This window comes from Ambystoma mexicanum, chromosome 6q, assembly GCF_040938575.1.
Source record: "Ambystoma mexicanum isolate Mex_15411 chromosome 6q, UKY_AmexF1_1, whole genome shotgun sequence".
Classification (NCBI taxonomy): domain Eukaryota; kingdom Metazoa; phylum Chordata; class Amphibia; order Caudata; family Ambystomatidae; genus Ambystoma; species Ambystoma mexicanum.
In genome coordinates this window covers 986,443,799-986,468,754 of record NC_090937.1, presented here as the reverse complement: position 1 = coordinate 986,468,754, position 24,956 = coordinate 986,443,799, and the positions used below count along the sequence as shown (strand labels likewise).

The following is a 24,956-nucleotide window of genomic DNA, read 5'->3' as shown; positions in this document are numbered from 1 at the left end:
CTTTGTGCTCCACATTGTGGCAAAGGAAGGAGGCAAATTCTGTTGTTTCGAAGGTGCAAAATGTTTCCCTTAGTCTCTGGGATGTTGTAAAGGAAGAGTTGCAGAAAATGTATGACACAAGGACAATTGTATGAACTGGTGTGGAATGGCTGTTGCCATTGGTGGTTGTGCCCAAGCCAAATGGAAATGTGAGAGTCTGTGTGGATCTGATGAGTCTTAATAAGTGTATTGTCATTGAGAATCACACTCTGCCAAACATGAGCGAGATGTTGAGCTCTTTGGGTGATGCCAACGTTTTCACAAAGGTAGACTTAACATCAGCATGCTAGTATTCCACCTCTATCCCATTACCTTACAGCCTTTGTGATCCAGGAGGTGGCTTTCCAATTCCTTAGGATTCCATTCAGGCTTTTGTCTGCCTTGTCAGAATTGCAAAAGGCCATGTTCAAGTTACTACCAAGTCTTCCACATGTCTATTGCTTCCAAGATGACATACTGGTTTGTGGAGGCTAGATTAGGGAGCATGATTAACATCATGACTAAACATGTTAGGATCATGTAGGCTTACCATTAGGAAGGAGAATTTCGAATTTAGGAGGGGATGGTGGACATCATGGACTGATATAAAACCAATGCCATAAAGGATGTGAGTGATCACACACATGCAGCGAAGAACTGGGTTCACGTTTGGGAATGGGTTAGTTTTACAAATAATTTGCAAGGATAAACTGAACTACCTGAGTTAGTGGATGAAGCATAACTGTGAATTTGTGTGTGGGATGAGGAGTGCTCCCGTGAGTTTGAGGGCATAAAGAAACAAATTGACCTGCCACTTCCCATGGCACAATTTAATGTTGCATGTGGTTCCATCATATTAATGCACACCAGTGGTAAGGAGTTGATGCAGTGTTGTCACAAATGCACAGGGGATGAGAAGAAATTGAGGAGGCCTCAACATGTGTCTTGGTTATCTTATGTTTCTGCACATTTGTGTGGGGCATACACCCCATCTTGCAGACAGACTACAAGCCTTAAAAGCAACCTTTGAGTCAAGGTGATATGATGGTGTGTTGAGATGGTTGGCCAGTTGGGTGCCCCATATGAAGTGTCATGACTTTAAGTTTGTTCCCTGCGAAGAGAAATATTTGCATGTACTTCCTGTTAAAGTTACCAACAAACAGGAGGTGAATGAAATAAGTCAGTGTACTTAACCCATGATGGGGTGTTTGGGCAGCAGGAGTAGCTGCAAGAGTACAAGCAAGACGAGCTGATGAGGGTTGTGAAAGTGTGCATGGCCTAGTCCGGACCAATAAAAGCAGTCTGCTTGAAGGCCAGAAAGTATTTTTGAAGATTAGAGAGGTGTTAAGCGTCAGTGGTAAGGTTGTCATTCCAGCAGGCCTGAGAGAGAAACTTGTACCCATCACCCAATGTGGTCCCATCAGTGTACTCTAAACCAAAGTGCTCCTTAGGGCTGAGTATTGGCGGCCTGGATTTGACAGCTGTGTGAAGAGGACTTAGGGGGGGCTGTGTGAAGAGGACTTAGGGTGCAAGGAAGGGGTTGAAAGTGGGCATGCAGCTCCTGAACCTCATGACTCGCCCAAGAAGGTTTAAGAGGAGTTGGCAATAGGCTTGTTTGGACCTTGAGTCCTGGAGGCCAATATGCCAAATGTGTTCACATTTTTGGAGGAAGTCTTCAGCCGGGGAGATGCAGCTAGTGGAATCAAAGTCTATGGATCACAGTTTGTGAGTAGTGACATGAGGAAGTACTGTGACCAAATCTGGTTGCATGGCTATGGAGTGTGGTATACGTAGGACAGATGCTGTAGTGCACAGAGTAAGTGGCCCCAGGTCCTCTTCTCGAGGTGTTATAGGTGTGGTGCCATTTTAAGGGATGAGGACAGAAAGGGTAACCCGTGTGTGTGTTCTGGTTGGCTGGGCTCAGGGCAGACAGTGATCAGTGACGATAGTAGCATGCGTCTAAGAGCGGAGGTGTTCTGCAAAAGGTGGCAGCGGACCACGACAGAAAGAAGGGTACTAGGATGGTGAATGTGGATGTAGGTTACTATGTGAGAGTGCCCCTTTGTTGCCTAAAAGGATGACAAACAATCATGTGTAGGTCATGATGGTGCAAACAAATGTTATTGGGAGAAGGGTCAGGTGTGAATTTGAACCGAATGATGAAGATGGCCTAACTGAATGGGGGTTTTCCGAGGGGGTGGACACAGTAGAGGGTAGTAGTGGTTTGAAAAGGGGAGAGAAGGGTATGTTGTAGTGTTTTCATGCCCTGTCTGCCATGCCAGGCTTAGAATTCTGCTGGACTAAGGCATCCAGTGTGGTGGGGACGAAGCACACATGCATTACTTAGCAGAATGCTTGCTATTCTAAGTTCGGCTAGTGGCCGTTGCCTTTTGAGGACTGATGCAGAGGTATCTTAGCAGTACAACTTATTTTGAATAACGCTTGAACTTGAAGGAACTTATTGTAAGAATGTCTACTTCAAAGCAGGTTTTAATGGCATTCAGACCCTGGAGTATTTCATTCCTAATGTCCCGTATTTTAGATGTTTAGCCTTACTTAAATTCAGAATATATTCAATAAAGTTTCAATGATCTGCTGGAAAACAGACCTCATGGATATAAAAATGGAAGTGGATTGTCTGTTTCCAATGCCAGGTCTGTGTGTGCTACAGCAGTGCGAATGGTATCGTTGCTGTTACATCTATACCCGCTTCTTGTTTAAGTCTCTCGATGAACAGCCCCTGACCGTACATTTTAAAAGTTGCTAAGTCATCCAAAAGTGTCAAGGCTACAGTTCTTCCTTGGTAAATAATGCCAGTATCTCATATTTAATGGATTCCAATTGCCATATTTAAACCATTGCCGAGTGTTTATAAATGCGAGGTTCAGTCAAATCTCTCCCTGACAGCCTGGGCCCCCGAGGTTACTTCCGTTCCCACTTCTCATCCTGTCCTCATGGCTGGAACGTCTTGTGCCACATATTGAAACCTCCCACATACTTACCGCACATGTTGCCCTCAATGACACGCGCAGCTACCCATTGCTTTTTTTTTTCTAGGTCTGTGCTACAGAAAAAGCAATACTGCTTCATCCTTAGCACCACCAATGTACCACAATTCTTTCATTCTCTAAGGAAATGGAGCTCACTGCAAAGCAATTATGTTTGCGATGTTATAAAAGGACTGTTTAATGACAAACTTTGCTTGATTGATGCATTTGTATAGAGACCTAAACGTGCGAGGGGAATCTGAGCAGGCGATGTTTAGAACACCCTGGACCAGATTTCCAGCAATGTAAATGCACCAGTTCTGGGTCAGAGTGTGGAGGTTGCACCCCCGCTTTCGTGCACAGAAATAAACATATTGGCCAAGCATTTACATAGATGCAAATGCAGTAATGAAAAGATATGGAACTAAGATAAGCCATCGGACCGTTAGCAGTTATTAACAGCTCCCCCTAACTCCTGCTGAATATAGTAAGGAGATTTTGTATAGAAATCAGTGTGATGCAGAAGTTCCTATTTTCGTTATCCCCTTTGTAAAATTAAGTTGTTTACCTCTGCCGAACAGATTTAGGAAAAATGGCAAAAGGGGAACCGGATTGCTTATGTAAACATATCATTTTTTTTTTCTTTCAAAGTTGTTCAAAATTATCAAACATCTGATCATTAAAAACTATCAAGCAGTGGAGAAGGAATTTGAAGAGCTGGATGAAATAAATTCCAGGCGCCTGACTCACGAGAGCATGTATTTCCTTCTAAAACGGTAAGATCTTGAACGGATGTCCTTGATATATTGTACATTTTCTGCTTAACTCCGACCTTGGGCTGGAATAGCAAAGCATGGGCCTTGGCCTTTAGACCCTAGTGGTGAAATCTATATTAGCTGCATCTGGAGGTAGCGACATGCAGAGTGTGTTCCCCATGTGCCATTTAGAAGTGCAAATGGAATGTCCAGGCTCCCTCTCAGGGCCAAATAGAGGGGTGCATTTTTAGATGGTAATCCCTGAGGATGAGGGCCCCGCCGCCTCCTAAATGGGCATCGGGTACCCACACTGATAGGATTAGCTTGGGTGCACCAACCGCAGCAGATTGTACAAAGGTTCAGGTACATTCACTTCTCAGTTACACGTGCGGTGATATTCCTGAGGGCTGTGGCTTCGATAGAAACCGGGATTTGTTTTTCGCAAATGCGGCTCATTACCCCAGTGTGTGACAGGAGGAATCGTTGTGCGTTGGTCCTGCCACACTACAGGGTAATCCATAAGGAGGCCCCTGTCAAATTGATCCTTTTGCACTTCCTCACATTTTAATGGAGTGCATCTTAAAACTGGAAAATCACATGTATTCCTTCTTTTGGTTCCATGGTAGATTTGACATCCAACCCGAAGTAACTCGAGGCGAAATCCGCAGGCTATGGGAAACACTGATTACAAACCAGGACAAAACATTGGATTTTCTGGAGTTTGTGAGGCACTTTGGATATTCCCCTAAGTCTGCCTGCTTTCCTAATGCCAAGATCAGTCCACCCAAGAAAGGCGACTGCGACTTTAAGATGCGTTCTAATAAACTCAACTGTGATTCGGATATCTTGGTTGACAGCGTTCGAGCCAAGGTAAGCACTTTCCCAAAGGCAACTTAAACACTAAAACCATTATCTGGGAACACTTTAATGCTGATTACTGAACAAACAAGACAATGAAAGCTCTAATGACAGAGTAACGCATGTACATTCTTTCCGTAGGTCTTTGGTTACATTATATATGAACCTTTTGCCCTCATTTTCACTGCTGTTGAAGAATGGAAACCTGTACATTCACCCATTCAAACATCTAGGTAACTTTTATCATTGGACTATTATCAAATATTTCAAATGCTACTTCCTTTGCAGTAAATTTGAATTATAATTAAAACATTAAAATCTCCTCAAAATTCATATCCTCATCCAACATTGGCAAACAAAGTGCGAACACAATTCAACGCTTTTGTAGCTTACTCTACTGACATTATTCTATTGTTTCTTAAATCCAACCTTCACATTTTGGATAATCCCAGTCAACCAGCTGTTTGTATCCAACAAAGTAATGTGACATACCCACTTATCTTCATCCACAGACTATAAACAATAAAGACACCATGAACAAGTTGTAATATACCCGGAAAATTACTATAAAGAGATATCCCTGACAACCTTTACAACTAGAGCTTGTAAGAGCATACAGATACCGAAAAAACCTTGACGTTCGAACATTAACTAACCATTTGCACCTTATCTGCCTAGTCATTTGGATCTGATAATTTCTCTTTTAATTTAGCTTTCTCAATGTTTTATTTCCTATTCATGTCTGCCAACTTTTGTAAGCACGTCTGTTTCGAGGGGGGCTGTTTAATATTGTTGTTTGTGTGTGTTTTGTTACTTGCGCTATGTTTCTTTTTTGCTGAAAAAGTGTGTTTGCGTTGGGTTTTTATGGAAATGTTATTTTGAAAAAAATAAAATGTAAGTATTTAAATGTAGTTTACCTGCCACTGGTTTGTGCAATGAGACCACTAAAGCTGTACAAAAAATGGGGAATATTAAAATGAAAACAGATTTCAGTCCAAACTTTGGTGAGTGATTGCATCATGCATGGTTATGTCATCCTTTGTTTACTGGCAGTTTTTGGCGGGTTATCAGCTGTAGTTGAGTAGCCACTAACAACACGAATCTCGCGGTAACCGTGCTGGTAAAACCGGCAGGTAGCCACGAACCCATAAACAGTTACCAGCGCCTGACTTGCCGGTAACACTGGGGTATTACAACCCCGGCGGCCGGTAAGTCAGGCGCTGATAACTTGTTCCCCATTCCCATTGAGTCCCATGAGACTCAATGGGAATGGGGAACACGGAAGCACCGGCACCGCTAATAACGATGCCGGTGCTTCCGTGAAAGTCTGTGGGTGGGTGCCGGTCTGCCCGGCGGGAGGGCACCCGCCCCCAGACTTGTACTTTGCTAGTCCGGAAACAGCAGTGACGGTAAGCTTACCGGCACTATTGTTTCCGGACCGGCACAGTTATATTGAGGGCCATTATGTTCCCTGAAAAGGGCCAATCACGATTTCCCAGTGACCTCACCATTTTATTACAACTCACACTAGCCACTCTTGAGTCCCATATAAAGGTGGTGATCAGAGCTTGTGAAAAATGTTATCAGAGACAGAAAGTGAAGAACATTTAAATATAACGTTGAATGCGGGCAGAACTAACATTATTAGAGCCTAGCTCCATTGATAAGTGTAAGAAGTAAATCAACCAAAATCTTCATTATTTATTTAACTTGAATAAACACTCTTCTGTATTTTTGTGAATAAATGTTTTCAGGCCAGATGTAATTTAAATACAAATTACTTAATTTGCTTTTTGTAGGCGATCTGTGTTTCCTAATTACAGATCAAGTTATCTGTCTTTTTGCATGGACCTTGTATTTAGAAAATGCTTCCAATTCTGTCATAATTGCTATAAATGTTTTGAGAATATCAAGTTCCAAATTATCATCGAATAACTTTTTTCTGTCCAACCCTTGCATTCAGAAAGTCTAATTGCATAGTTATCTGAAATTTTACCAGTCATACAAAATACGTACTGTCTAGTGAAAAAGATCATGGTTTATCCCTAACTCTTGCCTTTATGCAAGCTGAATTCCTGAGACCTAACCTTTAACCCAGAGAATCATTTGTGTTTTTCCACAAATTCTTTTGTTTGCCATAATAATTGGGGTTCAATGTTCAGCTATTCCTATATGTTCCTGTCCGGCTTTTCTTTAAATTCCATAAACTCCCCCTTTAGTTTGTTAAATAGACTTTCCACATTTGTTTATTTATTATTGGGTTATTTGTGAGGTGCCTATAAAACAAATGGTATTTCAAGGTGCCACAAGACAAAAAAAGGGGGGGGCAAGGGAGAAAGATACCAATCGCGGTCCTACTAGGTCTCCTGACATTTGGATCGTGCAAGTGCAGTAACAAGAAGTACAAGGGAGAGGGGAGGAGTACAATTCAGTGCGAGGTGCTAGGGTGCCAAGGGAAGTGCTGGATAAAGAGGAGAGAGTGCATGTAAAAGGAGGGGGGAGGAGGGGAAGAAGGCCACAGTGGTTAGGCGAGTGCTAAGGGGAGGGCAGGAGGGCAAGTGGCAGAATTGCATCGGGTGCAGGGGGTGGGGACAACATGCTAAGTGCTATTAGGGGAGTTGACTGGGGGGGGGGGCGAATGGTGCCCTGTAGAACTTAGTGGGAACCAGGCAGCAAGTCACTGCGGCAGACGGATATGTTCGCAGGGGAGGAGGAGAAGGAAGGAAGAAGAGAAAAGGAGGGTCTTGAAGAGCTTGTGGAACTTAAGGAGATCCGGCTCAAGCCTGAGACACATAATTGTATCTTTTGCTGCAATACGATGCCCAGTATCTCCGCAAGCTACATCTCCTACTTTTATCTTTTTCCCCGTCACCAATACATCTAAAAGCAAACTTACTGCACTTTCCTACTCTTTTCACAGTAGGGCGCAGATTGCAAACTGCCCTCCTCATGTGTACAATTTTAGCCATAATCAATATCACATTATGTTCTTTCTTTCAGTGTAAGCACTCAGTGCCATCCCCAAGAGGTATCTCAGCGCATATAGATGGACTGTGCTGCACTAGTTTTTCCCACGCATTCATCTATACATGTCCAAATGTAGAGGAGCAGTTACATGCCCCTGCAGGAAATCTCACCCCCTACATCCTATATGTTGGAAGCCTGAGATCGTGCCGTGTTTGACACCAGCAGTTGTACCAAAACCGCAGCGTATATTCAAAAGAAGATACCCATTGAGACAACCCTATTCAATGTATCCCTGAAGAAACGACAATCTGAGGGAGGAACTCCCTGAAGGAATCTGAAAAAGAGCAAAGAGAGAAGCTAGTGACGTCACAAGAGACATGTGTGACATCTAGAGATATTGGCTGAAAATGATGTATGGATCTCACAGAACCTAGCGACGAAGTAAAGAATCGAGTGAACTCTTAAATATGAAAAAGAAGATTATACGTACACAAAGTGCTGCAGAGAATCAACCGTTCAATAATTTTACAGACGCTGAAACGCAAGTAGACTAAGTCATCATAGAAGCAGGCTATAGGTAGTGAATAGTATGCAGATGAAGCCGCCATTGTATAGAAGCTTGAAATCAGTATCACAAATTTAGTAAGCCAGGCCCATGAAGAAGGAGAATTGTGTCACAGCAAGAATAAGCTGAAATCATGGAGCTGCATGGTGAAGTTATCTGGCTTGGAGTAAAAACTGAAGCAGCCAAGGACAGTTATCTATTCTTGAAAAGAATGAACGTACAAAGGATGAATCAACTTTTGTTAAGGTGCAAGGAAAGAACACCAAGATTGTCACATTTTATTGGTTTAACATATTTAAAAAGCTGCAAAATGGACCAAATTGTGGTCTCCTGTCATGTGAGCCAAGAATAAAAATGGAGTCGAACTTGAAGTACTAGAACAATGATAGCGAGTGCTTGCACTCCCATGTATTCCCAGAGACAAGGATACTTTGCAAGGCCAAGTTAAAAGACAATCTTCATGGCAGAAGGCTTGGGTGAAAAGAGATGTTGGTCTAATTGGGTGGGGAGATAGAGTCAGCCCCACCTCCTTGCAACTGGGTCTGGATTTACGAGCTCCTAAGTGAACCGAATGTTCCAGACATGGCACAAGCATGCCAACCAGTTGTAGAGGTCCATATAATGAAGGCCCTTATAGTTTGAAGACCAATTGAAAACCGTGTACTTAATGGTTTTGAAGATGACATGTTTTAGAGGTAGGCATATATTGTCCACCTGACAGTGGGCAGCCAATCGCAATCCTAGGTCCTATGTAATGTATACTTAGATGTTTCCCTTAAACCTATCACAATCACTAGTAGGTTTTTCATTATTTGCCACATAGTATGACGTCACCTCTGACATATTCTTAGTATAAAGTCTATATTTTATTTTGTGAAAAGATCGTTGAGAGAAATCGAGCGAACATCCGTTGATGATTGTTGTAACTCCCTGTTTTAGATAAGTGTTAATAAAACAGTACTTTCCCATCTTCCTGAGTTGGTTCGGTTATTTGGACTCAGAGTTATTCTGTGAGCCCATCTATTGCATGCACGTTCCTTAAGGGCCCTTAGCTCACGTGGTAGCTGTGAAGATGGTTTAAAGATCCAAACCAGTTTGTCTCCAGATTTTCAGATGATGGGACATCCTCCGCCATTAGCTGGAGGATCGCAGGGTTTCCTGTGGAGAGCGGCTGATAGAAATACACTTGCAAGAAGAACCGATACGGTGGGCAGATCCCCCTTTGATGAAATCCCTGCCCGGTTTCCAAAGGCACTCCGCTACAGAAGGCGAAGTGGTCGGATTGGAGGAGAAGTCGATACCGAAGGCCTCTAGTCAATTAACGAATGGTGAGTAGACTAAGGGGAATGGCAAATAAGGGGACAGGATTGTAATAAGTTTGGAGTAACAGGAAATAGTGTGAAGAAAAGAGGTAGTGCTTAGCCGCCCTGACTCAAGGGAGTTAGAAGGAAACATCTCAAATTCCAGTGGGAATAGAGAGAAATATAAAATGCGTAATCAGGATTAAGTAAGGTGATGTTTCAAACCCTGTATAGGGTATGGAATAGAGGCGAGAGAAAAGATGATCACAGTGTTTAGAAATGTGTAATATTTGACTAGTCTGAATGTTGTTTGTTGAGAAAAAATATCTAAGAGCGATAGAGCGACAGTGATTGAGCATAGCAAAGCGATTGGCGCCAATTGAGAGAATAGATACACCAATCAAGAGACTAGGTACGTCAATCAAGAGAATAGATAGGCTACTGAAAATAGAGGCTTGAGCAGTGATTGATGGTGCTTGCTCATATTTAATTGTTTTAAAAACGTTGGAAAGTGGTGATTTAAGCAAAGGTATAAGGTTTATTTAACAGTCTGGTAAGTATCGACAGTCGATTGAGACTTGTCATTATGGGGGATACTCCTCTTATGCACCTATGCAACACACTACCGAAGCATATGCCCAAGCTTAAACAGTATAGTGTGTAATGGGTAAAAGGCACAGCAGATAAAATGTTCATGCCATGGCCACAAGGGGGATCATTGTCTAAAGCGGTATTGCAACACATGAACACATACTTGCACGCTACGTACACAGGGAAGACATTAAAGAATAGATTAGCGATTTTAGATCTCTGGAAGATGTATCAAGAGGAAAGAGAAGACCTGCCACCTGAAGAGTGGATGCTTAATCAGCATAAGGAGGAAGTCGTTGAGCCCTCAGCTCCCTTTTCCTCACCTGAAGCAAAGGGTGTTGCTATAGAAGAAATAGGAGTGTATCCTCTAAAGGAATTAAAAGCAGCGACGGGTATAGTAATCCAATATATGAATTCCCCCACCCCCTCCTTACAGTAGTGGCGATAGTCCGGAAGAGAATAAGAGAAAGGAAGAGATCTATAAGATCATACAAGACAATGAAGACAAGAGTGAATGGTCAAAACTGTTGACAGAGATAGACAGGGAGATTAAGAGATGGAAAGGAGAGAAGGATAAGGCTAACGAAATAGCGCTTGTGCAGAACAAATGGATGGGAGGACAGATATTACTTATGATAGATGGGAAAAGTATCGAGGAAGTTAGGTAAAAAGACGATAAGGACGAACAAGAAAGAATAGATAAGGAACGAGAGCAGATATATCAGGAGGAACAAGAGAAAATAGAAGAATCACCTGCTACCTTCCTTAAAGTCACAATAGCAGCTAGCCCCAGCTCGCTACTCGACCCGACCATTACCCATCACCCACCAGAGTGACTTCGACAGTTCTCTACCCACGCTAAGCGCATGACCCTGTCCAGGCATCTCGACAATCTACTACAAACGGAACCAACCATCAAAACCCATATTTCTGCCTGCCCTGTCTGAACATTCATATCAGTTGCCAACCAAAGTACTGTACACTGTTCTAAATACATTGATATGATGCATGCTTTTCTCCTGATTGCCTCAAATCCGAAACAGCCTATTTTTACCTAGATATATGTAAGTATTGGTACATATTGCCACAATATCGTTATAGCCCATTTCAACTTGTCTGAACATTTATCCCTGCTGCCAAACAAAGTAGTTTTACTATGCTCAAGGTATATTGTTATGCTGCATGCTTTTCTCCTTATTGCCTCAAATCAGAAACAGCCTATTTTTTCTTGCATATATGTATGCACCTCAACATATTGCCACAATATTGATATAGCCTATTTCTCCTTTGTCAACTGTAGCCTACCCGGCCTTCTCTCACATCCCACGGCCATCGTAAGTACCTTATTCCACCCAAAGTCCTTCTTTATCTGCACATTGTACTCCTAGCGCAAGCAAACCAATATAGTCTACCTAGTCCTGCATAGGTCATTAACCACACCTTACTTCTCCAATACCCTCCTCTAGTCTCTGCATCTCCCCATCCACTGACTGAACCACGCTCTCCCGACGTACCGCACTCCTACCCTACTAGTCTATAAGGATGAACAAGAAAGAAAAGATAAGAAACGAGACCAGATATATCAGGAGGAACAAGAGAACATAGAAGAACCACCTGCTACCTACCTTAAAGTCACAATTGCCCATCTTCCCACGACCTGCTACCATTTGTATTTATACCATGTATGTAACAATTTCTTCAAGTCAAGCGCCTAGCTACCCTTGGGTTCAGCGCTATACAAGCAAATAAAACCAAATCAAGAACAGGCAGAAGAACAAAGAAAGTATGAAAATACATATAGAGCGATAGAAGAAAGGATAGGAAAGAAAGAGAGAGGAGGATGAAGCACCAAGATTAAGAGATAAAAGATTACAGAGACGAAGGGAAGAAGAGGAGAGAAGATAAGGAGTAAGGAGAAGAGAAGAACGAAGTCAAGAGGAAGAAAGAATTAGAAGTGACGCGAGAAAGTGAAGCGAAGTAGATGAAGAAAAAGAATGGAAAATGAGACAGCAAGGTCTCAATGCCAGTCTCATTTGTAAAGAACAAATGAGGCAGAGCACAGAATTGAAGTGGGAGAATGGAAAAACAGGCTCCCGTCCTTCCCCTCTCGCGCCTGGCCTAAAGGATCACGGCCCAGGCACCCGCCACGAGAAGAGTTTGCTCATCTACCAGACGACCAAATACCCTGGTACAGGAACATACGGATGTGTCCATCTGCCTGCCCAGCAGCCCGCCCTGCCCATGCCGACACCTGCGGCCCGGATCAACTAGACTAAAACCTCCACGTCGTTAGAGATGCCATGACGACCTAGCCAACGGTCAGCACACCTGTGCAAATATACACACTGGACACTCCCGCACCAATCTACACGAAGAATATACTCAGTGCTATGACGTAGGCGACAGACATACTCACGGACGTGCATCTTTATTATTTTCCACATAGGCTCTCAAAATGCAGAAACACAAGACGCATCATGAACTCATCTAAAGAGCTTGCTTACGCTTCTCCTAAACCCAGGTGCCATAATGAGAAATATAACGAAGACACGATACTGGTCATAAGACAATATGATACTATAACCTAAAGCGCCTGTGCACCAAACGGTTCCACCTATACACCAGGCCTAAGTAGGCCGCAAGCAAGAGCTCCCATGGACGTTAAAAGAACAAGAGTCAGGTTGCTGATCCTGCAGAATGAGCCTGGCGAAAGCAGACAGCCAAGGTCGTAATGTTGCAAACCCACATTCCAAAAGCAGACCATCAAGGGCACGATGTTGCAACCTCGCACGCCGCGCACCAACGTTAAAATCACACCTGCAAATTAAACCAGGCACACAGTGGAAAAACAATATTAATTGTGCAGAATTCTGCCTCAAACACGGTCCCACTTCACGTGACCAAGCCGAACCTGACAGGATGCCAAGCCCAGGTGGAAGAAGGCGTCTGGATCCCTCGTTACAAGACACAGGCAGATACACTTAAAAGGCTCAATGGACATCTGCGACAGTGGGAGTAGTCGGCCTTCCAGCTCATGAATAAGTCCTCACATTGTCTGCACATACTCATAGTGAAACATTGTTGCAAATGACAGGTACACCGAGAGCTGGGAACAGCGATGGTCCCAGGCTGGGAAGCTCGCGGGCGCACCAATCAGAAGATGGGGCTCTTATCACTGACGCCATTAACATTAACCAATCATCAGGAGTCTTCATGTAACAATTCTCATGTATCTAATTGTAGGGACAACCCAGATATATCACCTGACTAACCCTTGTCCACTAATATTGTTCTCTATACGTATGCTATACTAACCCTACCACTCGAGCAACCAATTAAGAGTGGCGATAGGTTTTTTGCTAACTTTCTAAGGTGACGCAAGTAGCGCGTTATACTAAGGTAAAAAGGGCCTGCGAGCCCCACGATTGTGTGTGTGTCAGGACGGACGCGTACGATCCTTGACCCATCCCTGCCGTTTTTGTCTAATAAACAGCAGAGTCACCTTGCTTCTTGCGTGTGTCTCATACTCTATCTCTTCTGGGATATACGGGAGGAGTTGGGGCCTCCCTGCCCGGAGGTCTGCGGACGGCCCGGCCGACCCCGGCAGAATTTCCCCCCCGACAAGTTGGAGGCACTGCTGAGATCTGTTTAAGATCCGCCTTTTTATTTTTACTTTTTCCAGGCACTCCAGTTGCGAGGAGGCCCGGCGGCGCGGCCCCCTCTGCCGTCACCCCCTTCTGAGGACTACAGGACCATCGCGGAGCTGCGAGAAGACCGGACAGCGCAATCCGGATATTGGCCCTCGGGAGCCGGTTGAGAAGTATCCCGCCCGCGGTTGGCGAGTGTCCAGACGTGGTCCAGACGAGGGGAGGTGACGAGCCGCTTGGAGGGGTGCACGCAGTCGAGCGGCCCCGCATCAAGAGAACTTGGTGAGCATGCCACGCACAACAAGCAATGTGAAATTGTGAGGGAGGGGGGAGGAATTAAATACGGGAGGTGGGAGGTGTTGCACAGGTGCGCGGCGAAGGTTTGACAATTTAGTGTTGGAAATGGAATGAATAGTAGCCGAACAAGTGCGAGAGCAGTCGGCTACGTTACGCGAAGGGGGGCGGAGCACGAAAACATCACGTGCGGCCGCTCGTAGAAACTGATTGGCCTAGGTCACGACTACGTGCAAGGGTGGGTGTGTGTGGTTTCCTACGATTTGGCATTTATTGATCAATGAGTAGATGAGGATCCCTATTGTTCGAGCAAGACACTCGATAGGTAGATGACGTTTCCCTGTAGGCGGTAGCTAGTTAGTTGCCCAATACGGAAGATAATTGGCTGGTTAAGCCCTCCTGTCGAGGGGCGTATCACACGCGAGGCGACGCAGCGTGCGCAGTCCGATTATATTATTGATTTGATTACCTTGTTCCAGGAGTGACAGGAAGACAGCTGTAAGGTTAACGGGGGTAGATTGCAAGTGTATTTTGAACTTAAAGAATATATGAAGAACTTACCAGTAGCTCGAAGAGATCGGTGACGTCACCAGTAGGGCTTTCATAGGATATCGCGAGCACAAGGCATCTTCGTTTTGAGAGTGGTGGGGAAGAGAAGTGTGGTAAGGGAGTGGAAACGCAGATAAGCGGTAAATGAGTTGATCGGGGAAAGGCGAAACAGGGAACGTGGCTGCGCACGGAGAACGCCGGCCACGGCAAGTGTAGAAGGGGGAGGAGCACGTGAAATTAGGACGACTGTATAAGAACGTCATAAGGGGTACGCAGCCGCAGGGGGCTACTTGCGCCTCGGCCGCAGGGGGCCGTAAGGGTGTTGTATAAAGAAAGAAAGACAGAAGAAAATATACAAATGTAACATACTATATTTTTTATAATTTTCCTTAGCAGACTATCGTAAATCCCCAAACTTACGGGGCCAGGTAACGATATAAGGCTGTATATTGTAAACTACTAGTGAGATAAACTGCTACCAGATAGGGGAAGGGTAGCAAGTGGAGCGCTACTATGTCATACGGGACAGGATCGGGAGGGTGGGGGAACACCCTCACTACCTCACTACAACACATATGCACAACACTGCCACCCCATAGGGAGAAACTGATTAAGTATAGCATAGAATGGACCCAGGGGACGGATAACAAAATGCTAACACCGTGGCTGCCTAATGGTAGCTTCGATCCATATGCCCAACATTCACTATTAAACCACCTGCACAATACATATAAAGGGAAGAAGTTGGCAAACCACGTGGAGGTGTTTAACTTATGGAGGATGTTCCAGGGGTTCCGACCAGGACCAAATGGAATGTTCACTATGGGGGAAATACCGGAAGAAAAAGAGATTAAGGAGGAAGGAGAGGATGGGAAACAGGGGAGTGAGGACCCAAAGAACACGGGGAACAGAGGAGAGGGAGGAGAAAAGAATAATACAACAGATGAAATAAAAAAGGAACCGAGCAACGATATACCACTAGCAAAGGGAGTGAAAACAGAGGGAAGGGGGTTGTACCCTTTAAGAGAATTAGGAGAAATAGAAAGAGGACAGTTAAGGGCGGCTGAGGGATACTCGAACCTGGCATACAGCCCTCCACCATATGTAGCTCATAGGAAGGTGCCAGCAGGGGAGGGGAGGACTGGAGAAGACCAGACTGTGGAAATAGGAAATGATGAGTGGGTAGCTGCACAGATATTATTAAAATTACGAGATTCATTAACAGGAGAAGAGAAGGAGGTAGTAAAAAAAACAGACGAGGATAATGCCAGGGAGAGTGAAATAAGGGGGGAAGAGCTGTTAAGACAAAAGGAAGAGATTTTGGAGGAACGACTAGCAAAATTAAGGGATGAGCAGAATGAATTGATCAAGCAGCTTGAGAGGGAGGAGAGAGAGAGAGCGAGGAAAAGGAAAGAAAGTAAGAACGAATTGGAAAAAATAAGGGAACGAAATGAGGAGCAAAGGAGAGAAGCTGAAAGGGTAAAAGCAGCAGCAGAAAGGGTATCAAGAGTAGTGCTGCGAGAAAAGAAAAGGGAAGAAGAAGAAAAAGAAAAAGAAATGGCAATGTGGAAGAGAAGGCTACTATCAGAAACAACTAAGAAATACGAAGAAGGGAGGGTGATAGAGAGTATAGTAGAAAGAGAAAGGGTGAAATGGGAAAGGAAGAAAGAGGATGAAAGAATATTGGAACAGATGAGAAGTGAAGTGATGGAGGAATTAAAAAGGAAAAGGGAGGAAAATAGTAGGGAGATGGAGGAGAGAAATGAAGGAGAAAGAGAAGATAGGAGAAGGGAGAGTGAAGCATGGGGGATGTATATAGAAACACAGAAGTAGCAACAACATCAGCACAAAGGGGAGCGGTTGATAAAGAAGAAAAAGGAGAACTGGACCTAATAGACTTACAAACAGTAACGATCAAGGAGAAAAAGACCAAGTGGGGGGTGCCGTTTATGACTGGCTTTTGTAGTGAGGAAGAAGAAGGAGTGGAAAAGGAAGGAAGAAACAGTGAAAGGGAAAGCCTAGATAAACTATACATCACCCGGACCAACACAGACTCACCATGGATCAGTAGGAGAAAGGATGAGCTGGGGAGAAGTGAGGAGGGAGAGCAAGGAATAGCGGAAAGACAGGCACATGAGGCCGCTCCATCCCCATCCCCATCACGCCCTCCACCATCGCACCCTACATGTTCAACCACCTCACGCTCGTTACGCAAAATAAAACTTGCGCCCTTCACAGAGGAACTGACACCCTATGCATGTCGGCTTAGAGACCTCCCTAGTCGCAGGCAGGAAAGACGAATACACATGCCCACATTAAATACAGGAAATGATGGAAGAAGGGGAAAAGATGGAGAAGAAAGAGTTACGAGCAGGGGAAATATGGACGTAATTGAAGATGTAGAAGAAAGGGAAGAGGAGGAAGGGTGTGAGGACTCGATATTATGGAACACAAAGGGTGAAACGAGACATAACTTAATGCCACTTTTGGAGAGAGGAGGGGTTAGACCACAGTATGTCCCTTGGAAGCATACTGATAAAGAAAATATAAAATGCAGGCTCCCATCATTAAGTGGAGGTGCGGGTAAGTGGATATATGAAATGGAAAAACACACCGCAGGACAGAAACTGGCAGTAGGAGATGTAAAGGGCCTTTTAATATCAATATTAGGGGATAGAGCGGATGACATTTGGAAGAGAGCGGGATTCCATGGGGTAACAATAACAAACACATCGCATGATGGGGCACCATTCGCAAACTGCAGACATGCACTATGGCAGGCACTGAGGGTACAGTACCCAGACACATCAGACATAGGAGCCATTACCTCCCGCAAGATGCGTGAGAACGAAGATCCTGTTGATTATATCCAGGAAATCCAAGAGAAGTGGCACATGGAAACTAGAGAACAATGGGATAAAACACCAGCACTAAAACCATGGCCAGAAATACAACTGACTATAGTGCATCATTGCAGGACATGGCAAGGAAAAATGAAACAAAAGGAAGAGGACAGGAAAACGGAAGAGGCTAAACTAGTACAGAAAAAGCTTACTAAATACCCAATGGAAGGGGCTCTAATAACTACGCCTACAACAATGACCCAAAGCCCCACACAAGTAGTGGCTGCACAAGATTCCTCCCAAATACCACCTTCACCGACTATAACACAACAGGCGCCGCCAATCCAACCATACACGACCAACATGGGAGGAGGACATAGAATGGCAGGAGCTGGGTATTATAATTATAACAGGGGGAGAGGAGGAATTATGAGAGGGAGAGGATACGGATATAACACCCAACAGCAGGTGGGAGGACTTAGAAATTCCTACCCCACAGGGCAACCAGTATACCAGGACAACACAGGGAGCTTTCCATGAGAGAGTAGGGAACCACTGGTGTGTTGGAGCTGTGGACTATTAGGGCACATGTCACGCACGTGTAGAGTTAGACCAGGAACACCATCATGGAGTGATCAGGGACAACCAAGGCCCTCACAGGAACAGCAGGGCCTACAACAACAGCAGACGTTGCAACAGGGAAATGAACAACAACAACAATTAACACAACAACAGCCACAAACATATTCACTGCCACAACAACAGGTAGCGATGACACAACAACCCCAAGCACAACAAACACAACTGGGTAGGGTGACGGTTTTGGGACACAACCCTTACACCGGAAATGGCCAGTCGTTGTACCCTCAATAGGACAGCCCACAGACGGCCTTGGTGTGTCCCATCCTGTCAGTAACACCTAATAGTGCGGAGGAACCACGCATAGAGGTTACGATAGGTGACAAACAATTATCATTCCTTGTTGACACCGGGGCGACCCGGTCTTGCATAAGGGAAGGTAAATTCAAGATGTCAGGCGAAGCCATGAACACCCAAGGATTCTCTGGGGCTAGAGGGTTGGTTCCCTTTACTGATAACATTCCCTTATCTATTGGAGATTATGATCTGTCAGTTCCACTTCTATATTATAGTGCCTCACCAGTAAATATACTGGGGAGAGACATAATGAACAGGTTGAATATGACGATCTCCTTTACTGAGGACGGCATAATTTGCTCTACTCCAGGGATTAACATGCTCACAGCACGACAGATTATGCAAGCATACTGCGGACAGACAGCGATTAGGGCGAAGCCAGTAGATGGCGAACTATTCCAGTATGGAACAGATATGGCAATTGCATGGATGCCAAGGATAGAAGGGAAAATATGGAGGAGGCCAGCAGCCTATCTGTTCAGACCAGAAACACCTGTTAATGAACCAGAAGGAAAGGTGGTTCTAATGGACATTGAGAGCATTATTGCAACAGCTGATTACATTGCTGTACATGCCCAAGACAGAGAAGGAAGAGCATGGAGGGCCGTGATAGCATTAGCAGAAGGATGTAGGCTCACCCAGGTGTCAGATGAGGAGCTGTTCTCAGATGAAAAGGAGGAAGGTGAAATGGTGTTTATGATGAGTGTGGAAATATGGCTAAGAGTGGCTTACAAACAAGTAGCACAGAAAATTGCAATGGCACTTGAGGCACCCACATGCACCCCAGTCCCCTTCTTTAAGGAGGATATGTCAAAGGTACCCAAATCATTGTGGACTACTAGCCCCTATGACGTGGGGTGCATAAAAAGTATAGGGGGAGTAAGAATAAAATTGAAAAAAGGTGCAATACTCCCCAGAGTAAAACAGTACCCACTATCAAAAGAGGCAGATGAGGGCCATAACGGCCCTTATAAATAATGGCATATTGGTCCCCTCAGAATCACCATGTAACACGGCTGTGTACCCAGTGCGCAAGGCTAAAGGGGGGTCTTGGCGCTTCATACAGGATCTCAGGCCCTTGAACAACATAGTAGAAGCGGAATATCCCGTAGCAGCAAACCCGGCCACAATATTGTGTGGCATTCCAGCAGAAGCATCACGATTTACAGTGATCGACCTTAAAAATGCTTTTTTCTCAATACCATTACACCCAGACTCACAAGATCTGACGAGCTTCACTTACAGAAACACAAAGTGGAAGCACACCAGATTGCCACAAGGGTATTGCGAATCACCCTCAATTTTCAATAGAGTAATACAGATGGATTTGGGTAACATTGAAGTGGAAAGCACAGTGTTGCAGTATGTGGATGACATAATAATTTGCAGTACAAACGAAAGAACATGCAGAGAGGACTCCTTAAAGATGTTGACAATATTGGCTGAAAAAGGTTACAAGGTAGACATGCAAAAGATACAGTACTGTCAAGAACAGGTACTTTACATTGGTCAACTTATATCCCAACATGGAAGAAAGATTGCACCACAAAGAGCACAGGCCATTTCAAACACTCCAATGCCACAAACTGTGAGGGAACTGCAGCAGTTCCTGGGGCTGTGCAACTACTGTAGAGCATGGGTATTTGATTACAGTTCGTACATAGGACCCCTGCTTGAAGCGTTAAGGGAAGCTAATAAAGGGGAGAAAAAGCTGGGGTGGACGATGGAAATGAAAGAGGCTTTTGATGAATTGAAAGATGCGATATCAACTGCTCCGGTACTGGCATCCCCAGACTATGAGCGACAATTTTTTATATTCTTACATTGCGACTCAGCAGTAATGAAAGCAGTGTTGGCTCAAAAAACAAGCATGGGCTACAAACCAGTAGCATTTTACAGCGGCCACTTAGATCCTGTGATGTTAGGTCACTTCCCTTGCGAACAAGGTCTCGCCGCAGCTGCTTTTGCGGTGGAAAAAGCATCAGCAATCACCATGGGGTGCCCAACTACACTGTTTGTGGAACATGCACTATTTGCGATATTGAATAAACCTAAATCCACCCTAACCACGCAAAGAGCGTCAGGTTATGAGATCATTTTATCCAGATCTGAACTATCAATTGTTAGATGTAGCACGGTCAACCCTGCAAGGTTCCTAGCAGAAGTAATTGAGGAGGGAGATTATGCCCATGACTGTACGCAAATAACTGAAATGTACTCATGTACTAGAAAGGTTGAAGAAAACGCACTAGAGGGAGGTGAGCTCTTGTTTATTGATGGGTCATCAACTATCGATCAAAGGGATGGTGTAAGGAGGACTGGGGCTGCAGTGGTAAAAATGATGGAGGTACCGGTGTGTGTGGCAATGAAATGTGTACAATTACCACAGCATTACTCCGTTCAAGCAGCGGAATTAGTTGCACTGATCTTGGCGTTGAAGGAAAGCTTTGACAAACGGGTGACCATATACTCCGACAGCGCATATGTTACATCCACTGTCCACTCAGGGCTGTCGAAATGGAGAAGAAGAGGGTTTAGGAGAGCTGATGGCACTCCAGTGCAACATGCCCTCTTATTGGCTGAACTAATTGAAGTAATAAATGACCCCCAAGAATTAGCTTTAGTAAAATGCACCGCACACACCAATGGTGAGGACCACGTCTCGAAGGGGAATGCAGCAGCAGACGCACATGCGAAGTATGCTGCATACTTTGGTGAGATATGGAACCCCCAGAGTAACAGAGAGGGAGAGGGAGGGGAATGGCTAAGGAGATGTTGATAAGAGAAGGGTACACCCATCTCCCAGCCACACAGATTATGGAGCTACAAGCGGCTGCACCAATGGCCGAAAAAGAAATATGGGTAAAAAGAGGATGCACAATGTCACCAACCGACGCACTATGGCGCCAGGGTGGCACTGGAAAGGTTGTAATACCATTGGCACTTTTGAACACCGCCCTGAGCCAACTACATCATCCAGCCCACACAGGCAAGGAAGTAATTGCAGCACGAATTAGGGAAGACTGGTTCTGCCCCGAGTTAAATTCTCATGTGTCAAATTTTATCAGTAATTGTCTCACATGTCAACAGTTTACGGCCGGCCATACTCTAAAGGTGATAAGAGGTACCATACCCCGGCCAGAGGGACCTTTCCGGCATCTCCATATTGACTATGTTGATATGATCAACATATGTCAAGGAAATAGGTATATGATTGTAGTAGTATGCCCATTCTCTAGGTGGATTGAGGCAGGGCCCTGTTCACACCCAGATGCATTTAGAGCAGCTAAATTCTTAGTGAGGGAGGTCTTCCCCAGGTGGGGAGTGTGCGAGGTGTTAAGGTCAGGCAATGGCCCACATTTCGCAAACGAAATTTTCCAGCACATCACATCCTTGCTGAACATCAAGCATAAATTTGCATGTGCATACCACCTGCAGGCCAACGGTGTATGTGAACGCCTGAATGGCCTATTAAAGGAGGCAATTGCAAAGATACAGCAAACAACAAAGAAGAGTTGGTTATATTGCCTTCCATTAGCCCTATTTGAGCTAAGGAATAGACCAGGGTCCGACCACCACCTCACCCCTCACGAGGTGGTTACCGGATGTCAAATGCGCCTTCCCCTAACGTCAACGTCAAGAGCATTTACCGACCACGAAAGTACAGCGAGTGTTCTTGGTGATGAAATGTACCAATATGTGTCTTCTTTGATTACTAGTGTAGTGTTTGTGTCTCAACAGCTCGAGCGCACACGGGGCGGGTCTAACAGCAATCAACAAGAAGACGCGGATAAAGAACTGGAAAAGGAAAGACTGTGTAAAATTGCTAAAGGTGACCACGTACTACTTCGCAATTTCAACAGGAAGTGGAATAGTCCACGATTCACTGGCCCCCATCTGGTAGAGGAGGTATCAACGAGAGCAGTAAAGCTACAGGACAAGCGTGCCTGGAACCACCTACACGATGTAAAGATCTACAAACTCCAGACCCGCCCCAGCGCCACCGACAGGTCCATTGGGAGAACAGCAACAACATCATCAACGGAGGAAGAAAGTTCTACCACAGCCAACGGCCCAAGTGTTCCCATACCCTGTCACTCCCCAGACTCCCCAGAGACAATAACTGAAGAAGAAAGGGGTGATCCCCATACTGCCCACCCCATGGTCACACGCTCAAGGAGTAAAGATACTTCCACCAGTTGAGCCCAAACCCCCTGCCCACCACCCACTGACCCCTACCCCCACTGCAGTAATAACTGAACTGAAGGACATTGTCTTGCACACGTACACATGTAAACACGTGAATGCTCTCTTTTCTTTTCTCTCGCACATGCAGGAACTGCGTATTATTGTACTGCTAAGAAAATAGATAACTAAAAAATTCACTGCCCAGGAGTAGATGGTACCCTCAGACGATAACTACCCAGAAGAATTGTCACACCAATTTGAATATGAAATAAAAAGGCCAACGTACCTGAAAAGGAGAAGGGTACGTGTCTACTACACAGCATTCCTCTTGGCCATAGAATACTCAATGCCCCACCTCCACCCATACTTGCCTGCCCTAAGAGATAGATTGCTTAGATTAGCATGGGAACAGCTCTTCGCCTGGGCACTGAATGACTATTTGATAGGGAGAGCTTAAAAAACAACAACTAACATTTAATAACCAGCATATTGAGAATTTTCAGACGGGCAACTCTAACGTCGCAAGAATACGCTGCCGGACTGCAGCAAGGTAAGAGCAAAATGCCGGTGAAATTAGCATGTGTAATAAAAATAATAGGGATTTTGATGATCACCGGGTTCTTGGCTGCCTCTGTATGGCAGTACAGCTATGCTATCAATATTATTGCTGTACCCAAACCTAATCCACCCCCATCCCCAGCTGCAACAGGTGTTACGTCAGGTGATACTAGTAAAATTGCGCACAAACAAAATAGAGTTCAACGCAGCACATACTCAGATAATAAAGGTATTGACAATTATATACAAGATTCAGCACACGTCTCAAACAACATATGGTACCAACACATGACCCGCATTGGTAAGCAGACAACAGAAGACAGCTGCTACGTTTGCTCATTAATACCATACGCCATGAGCGCTTCTCGAACATTTGTTGCCACAGAAATAGATGAAAAGACAACACGATGCATAATATACTTGGCACTGTTCCAAACGAAAGGAAGATTTCAAGGGACAGTGGTGCATATGGTGTGGAAAACACAAGACTCATACCCATACGAAAACAACTTCCTCAAGACTTATTTGAGTTACCACAAGAGCAGTTTACATGCTGAAGCATTCAGATACATAACAAGTGGTCCTGCAAAAGGGGAAACAAAGAAAGTAACACTGCAGTATTTACCATGTGATTGGTACGCCACTGAAGTTCCTGGTAAACCAGGATGCTGGGAGAGGCCACTGGTGACGATAACGGGGAAGGTGTACTTGGACAACAAATGGGAGATAGTAGTGATTGGCAGCAACATGGTAACAAAAGAAACTATTTCAACTATCGATGCACACAACCACAGATGTTGGACGACTTGGATCAAGTACGTGCCCATGCTCACGTGGATAGAGACGGATGAAGACCCAATAACAATACTGCCGCTGACTGCGCCTAAGGTATGCTACCAACATAAAGGAGAGGTGGACGTAGGATACAACACCAACTGTGCAAGCGTGATGGAGCTACCTGAGGGGGGAGCAGGAACAGCAGTGATAATGGACCATTACTGGGCCTGTGGAGAAAAGGCATACCACACACTGCCCCCTCTGTGGAATGGTGTATGTACGATGGTGCACGTCAATGTACCATCTCTAGTGGTACCCCAGAAGCATGTGAATGTGGCGAACTTTCCCAAAATGGATGAAGGGGACAAGAGAAAGAAGAGATCTGCACCACCTCAGGAGGAGCCAGGAAACAGGACCAACGGCAATTATACTGTCCTAAATAGAAGGAAAAGACAAGGAGAACCTCTGACAGGAAATTACCTATGGGGAAGGTCGGAAACAGCACTCACTTCAATTCCGCCAGAACACAGACTATTCAGCAGAGCAGCAATGTTCTTCTCCTCAATAATCCATCCGGGACTGCAGGCTTACACAAACGCAAAATGGCTCCAGAAAACTAGATGGGAACTAATGATGACCATCAAAACTACAGTAAATGGATTCAACGCAATAAAAGAGGAGCTGCGAGCTATAAGGATGGTAGCACTTCAGAACAGATATGTATTGGACCTCCTCACAGCCATGGAAGGAGGAGTCTGCGCAAAGATAGGACAATCATGCTGCACGTTCATTCCTGCCAACGATGCTGACAACGGTACACTGACAGAAGCAGTTGCCCATTTGATATAGGCATCTCGGCCCATGTACTGGCCTCTTATATGTCAGAGTGCTATGTGTGAAAGACAATGTGCTGTCTGGATGTCTATTTCAATGGCTATGAATATTTTAGACTTCCCCATGCTATAAGGCAGGAGTGCACATACAAAGCATTCATCCTTTGAGGTCCTTCTTCCCACTACTTTCATATTCTGATACCATATGTTATTCCCCAAGTGTGCTGTACTATCCAGGTAATCATTTAACCCATGATCATCCTCCCTAGCACTTCTCTTAGATCTTGTT

General features: G+C 44.8%; 1 protein-coding gene across 1 annotated transcript in view; it reads left to right on the top strand.

Moving 5' to 3' along the window:
* Nucleotides 1-24,956, top strand: part of LOC138516409 (EF-hand calcium-binding domain-containing protein 6-like) — a 697,038-nt gene that overhangs the window by 469,464 nt on the left and 202,618 nt on the right. Inside the window, exons 15-16 of the mRNA XM_069631506.1 lie at nucleotides 3,657-3,781; nucleotides 4,387-4,630. Of these exons, the coding sequence (XP_069487607.1) occupies nucleotides 3,657-3,781; nucleotides 4,387-4,630 (369 nt within the window). The remainder of the gene's footprint in view (nucleotides 1-3,656; nucleotides 3,782-4,386; nucleotides 4,631-24,956) is intronic.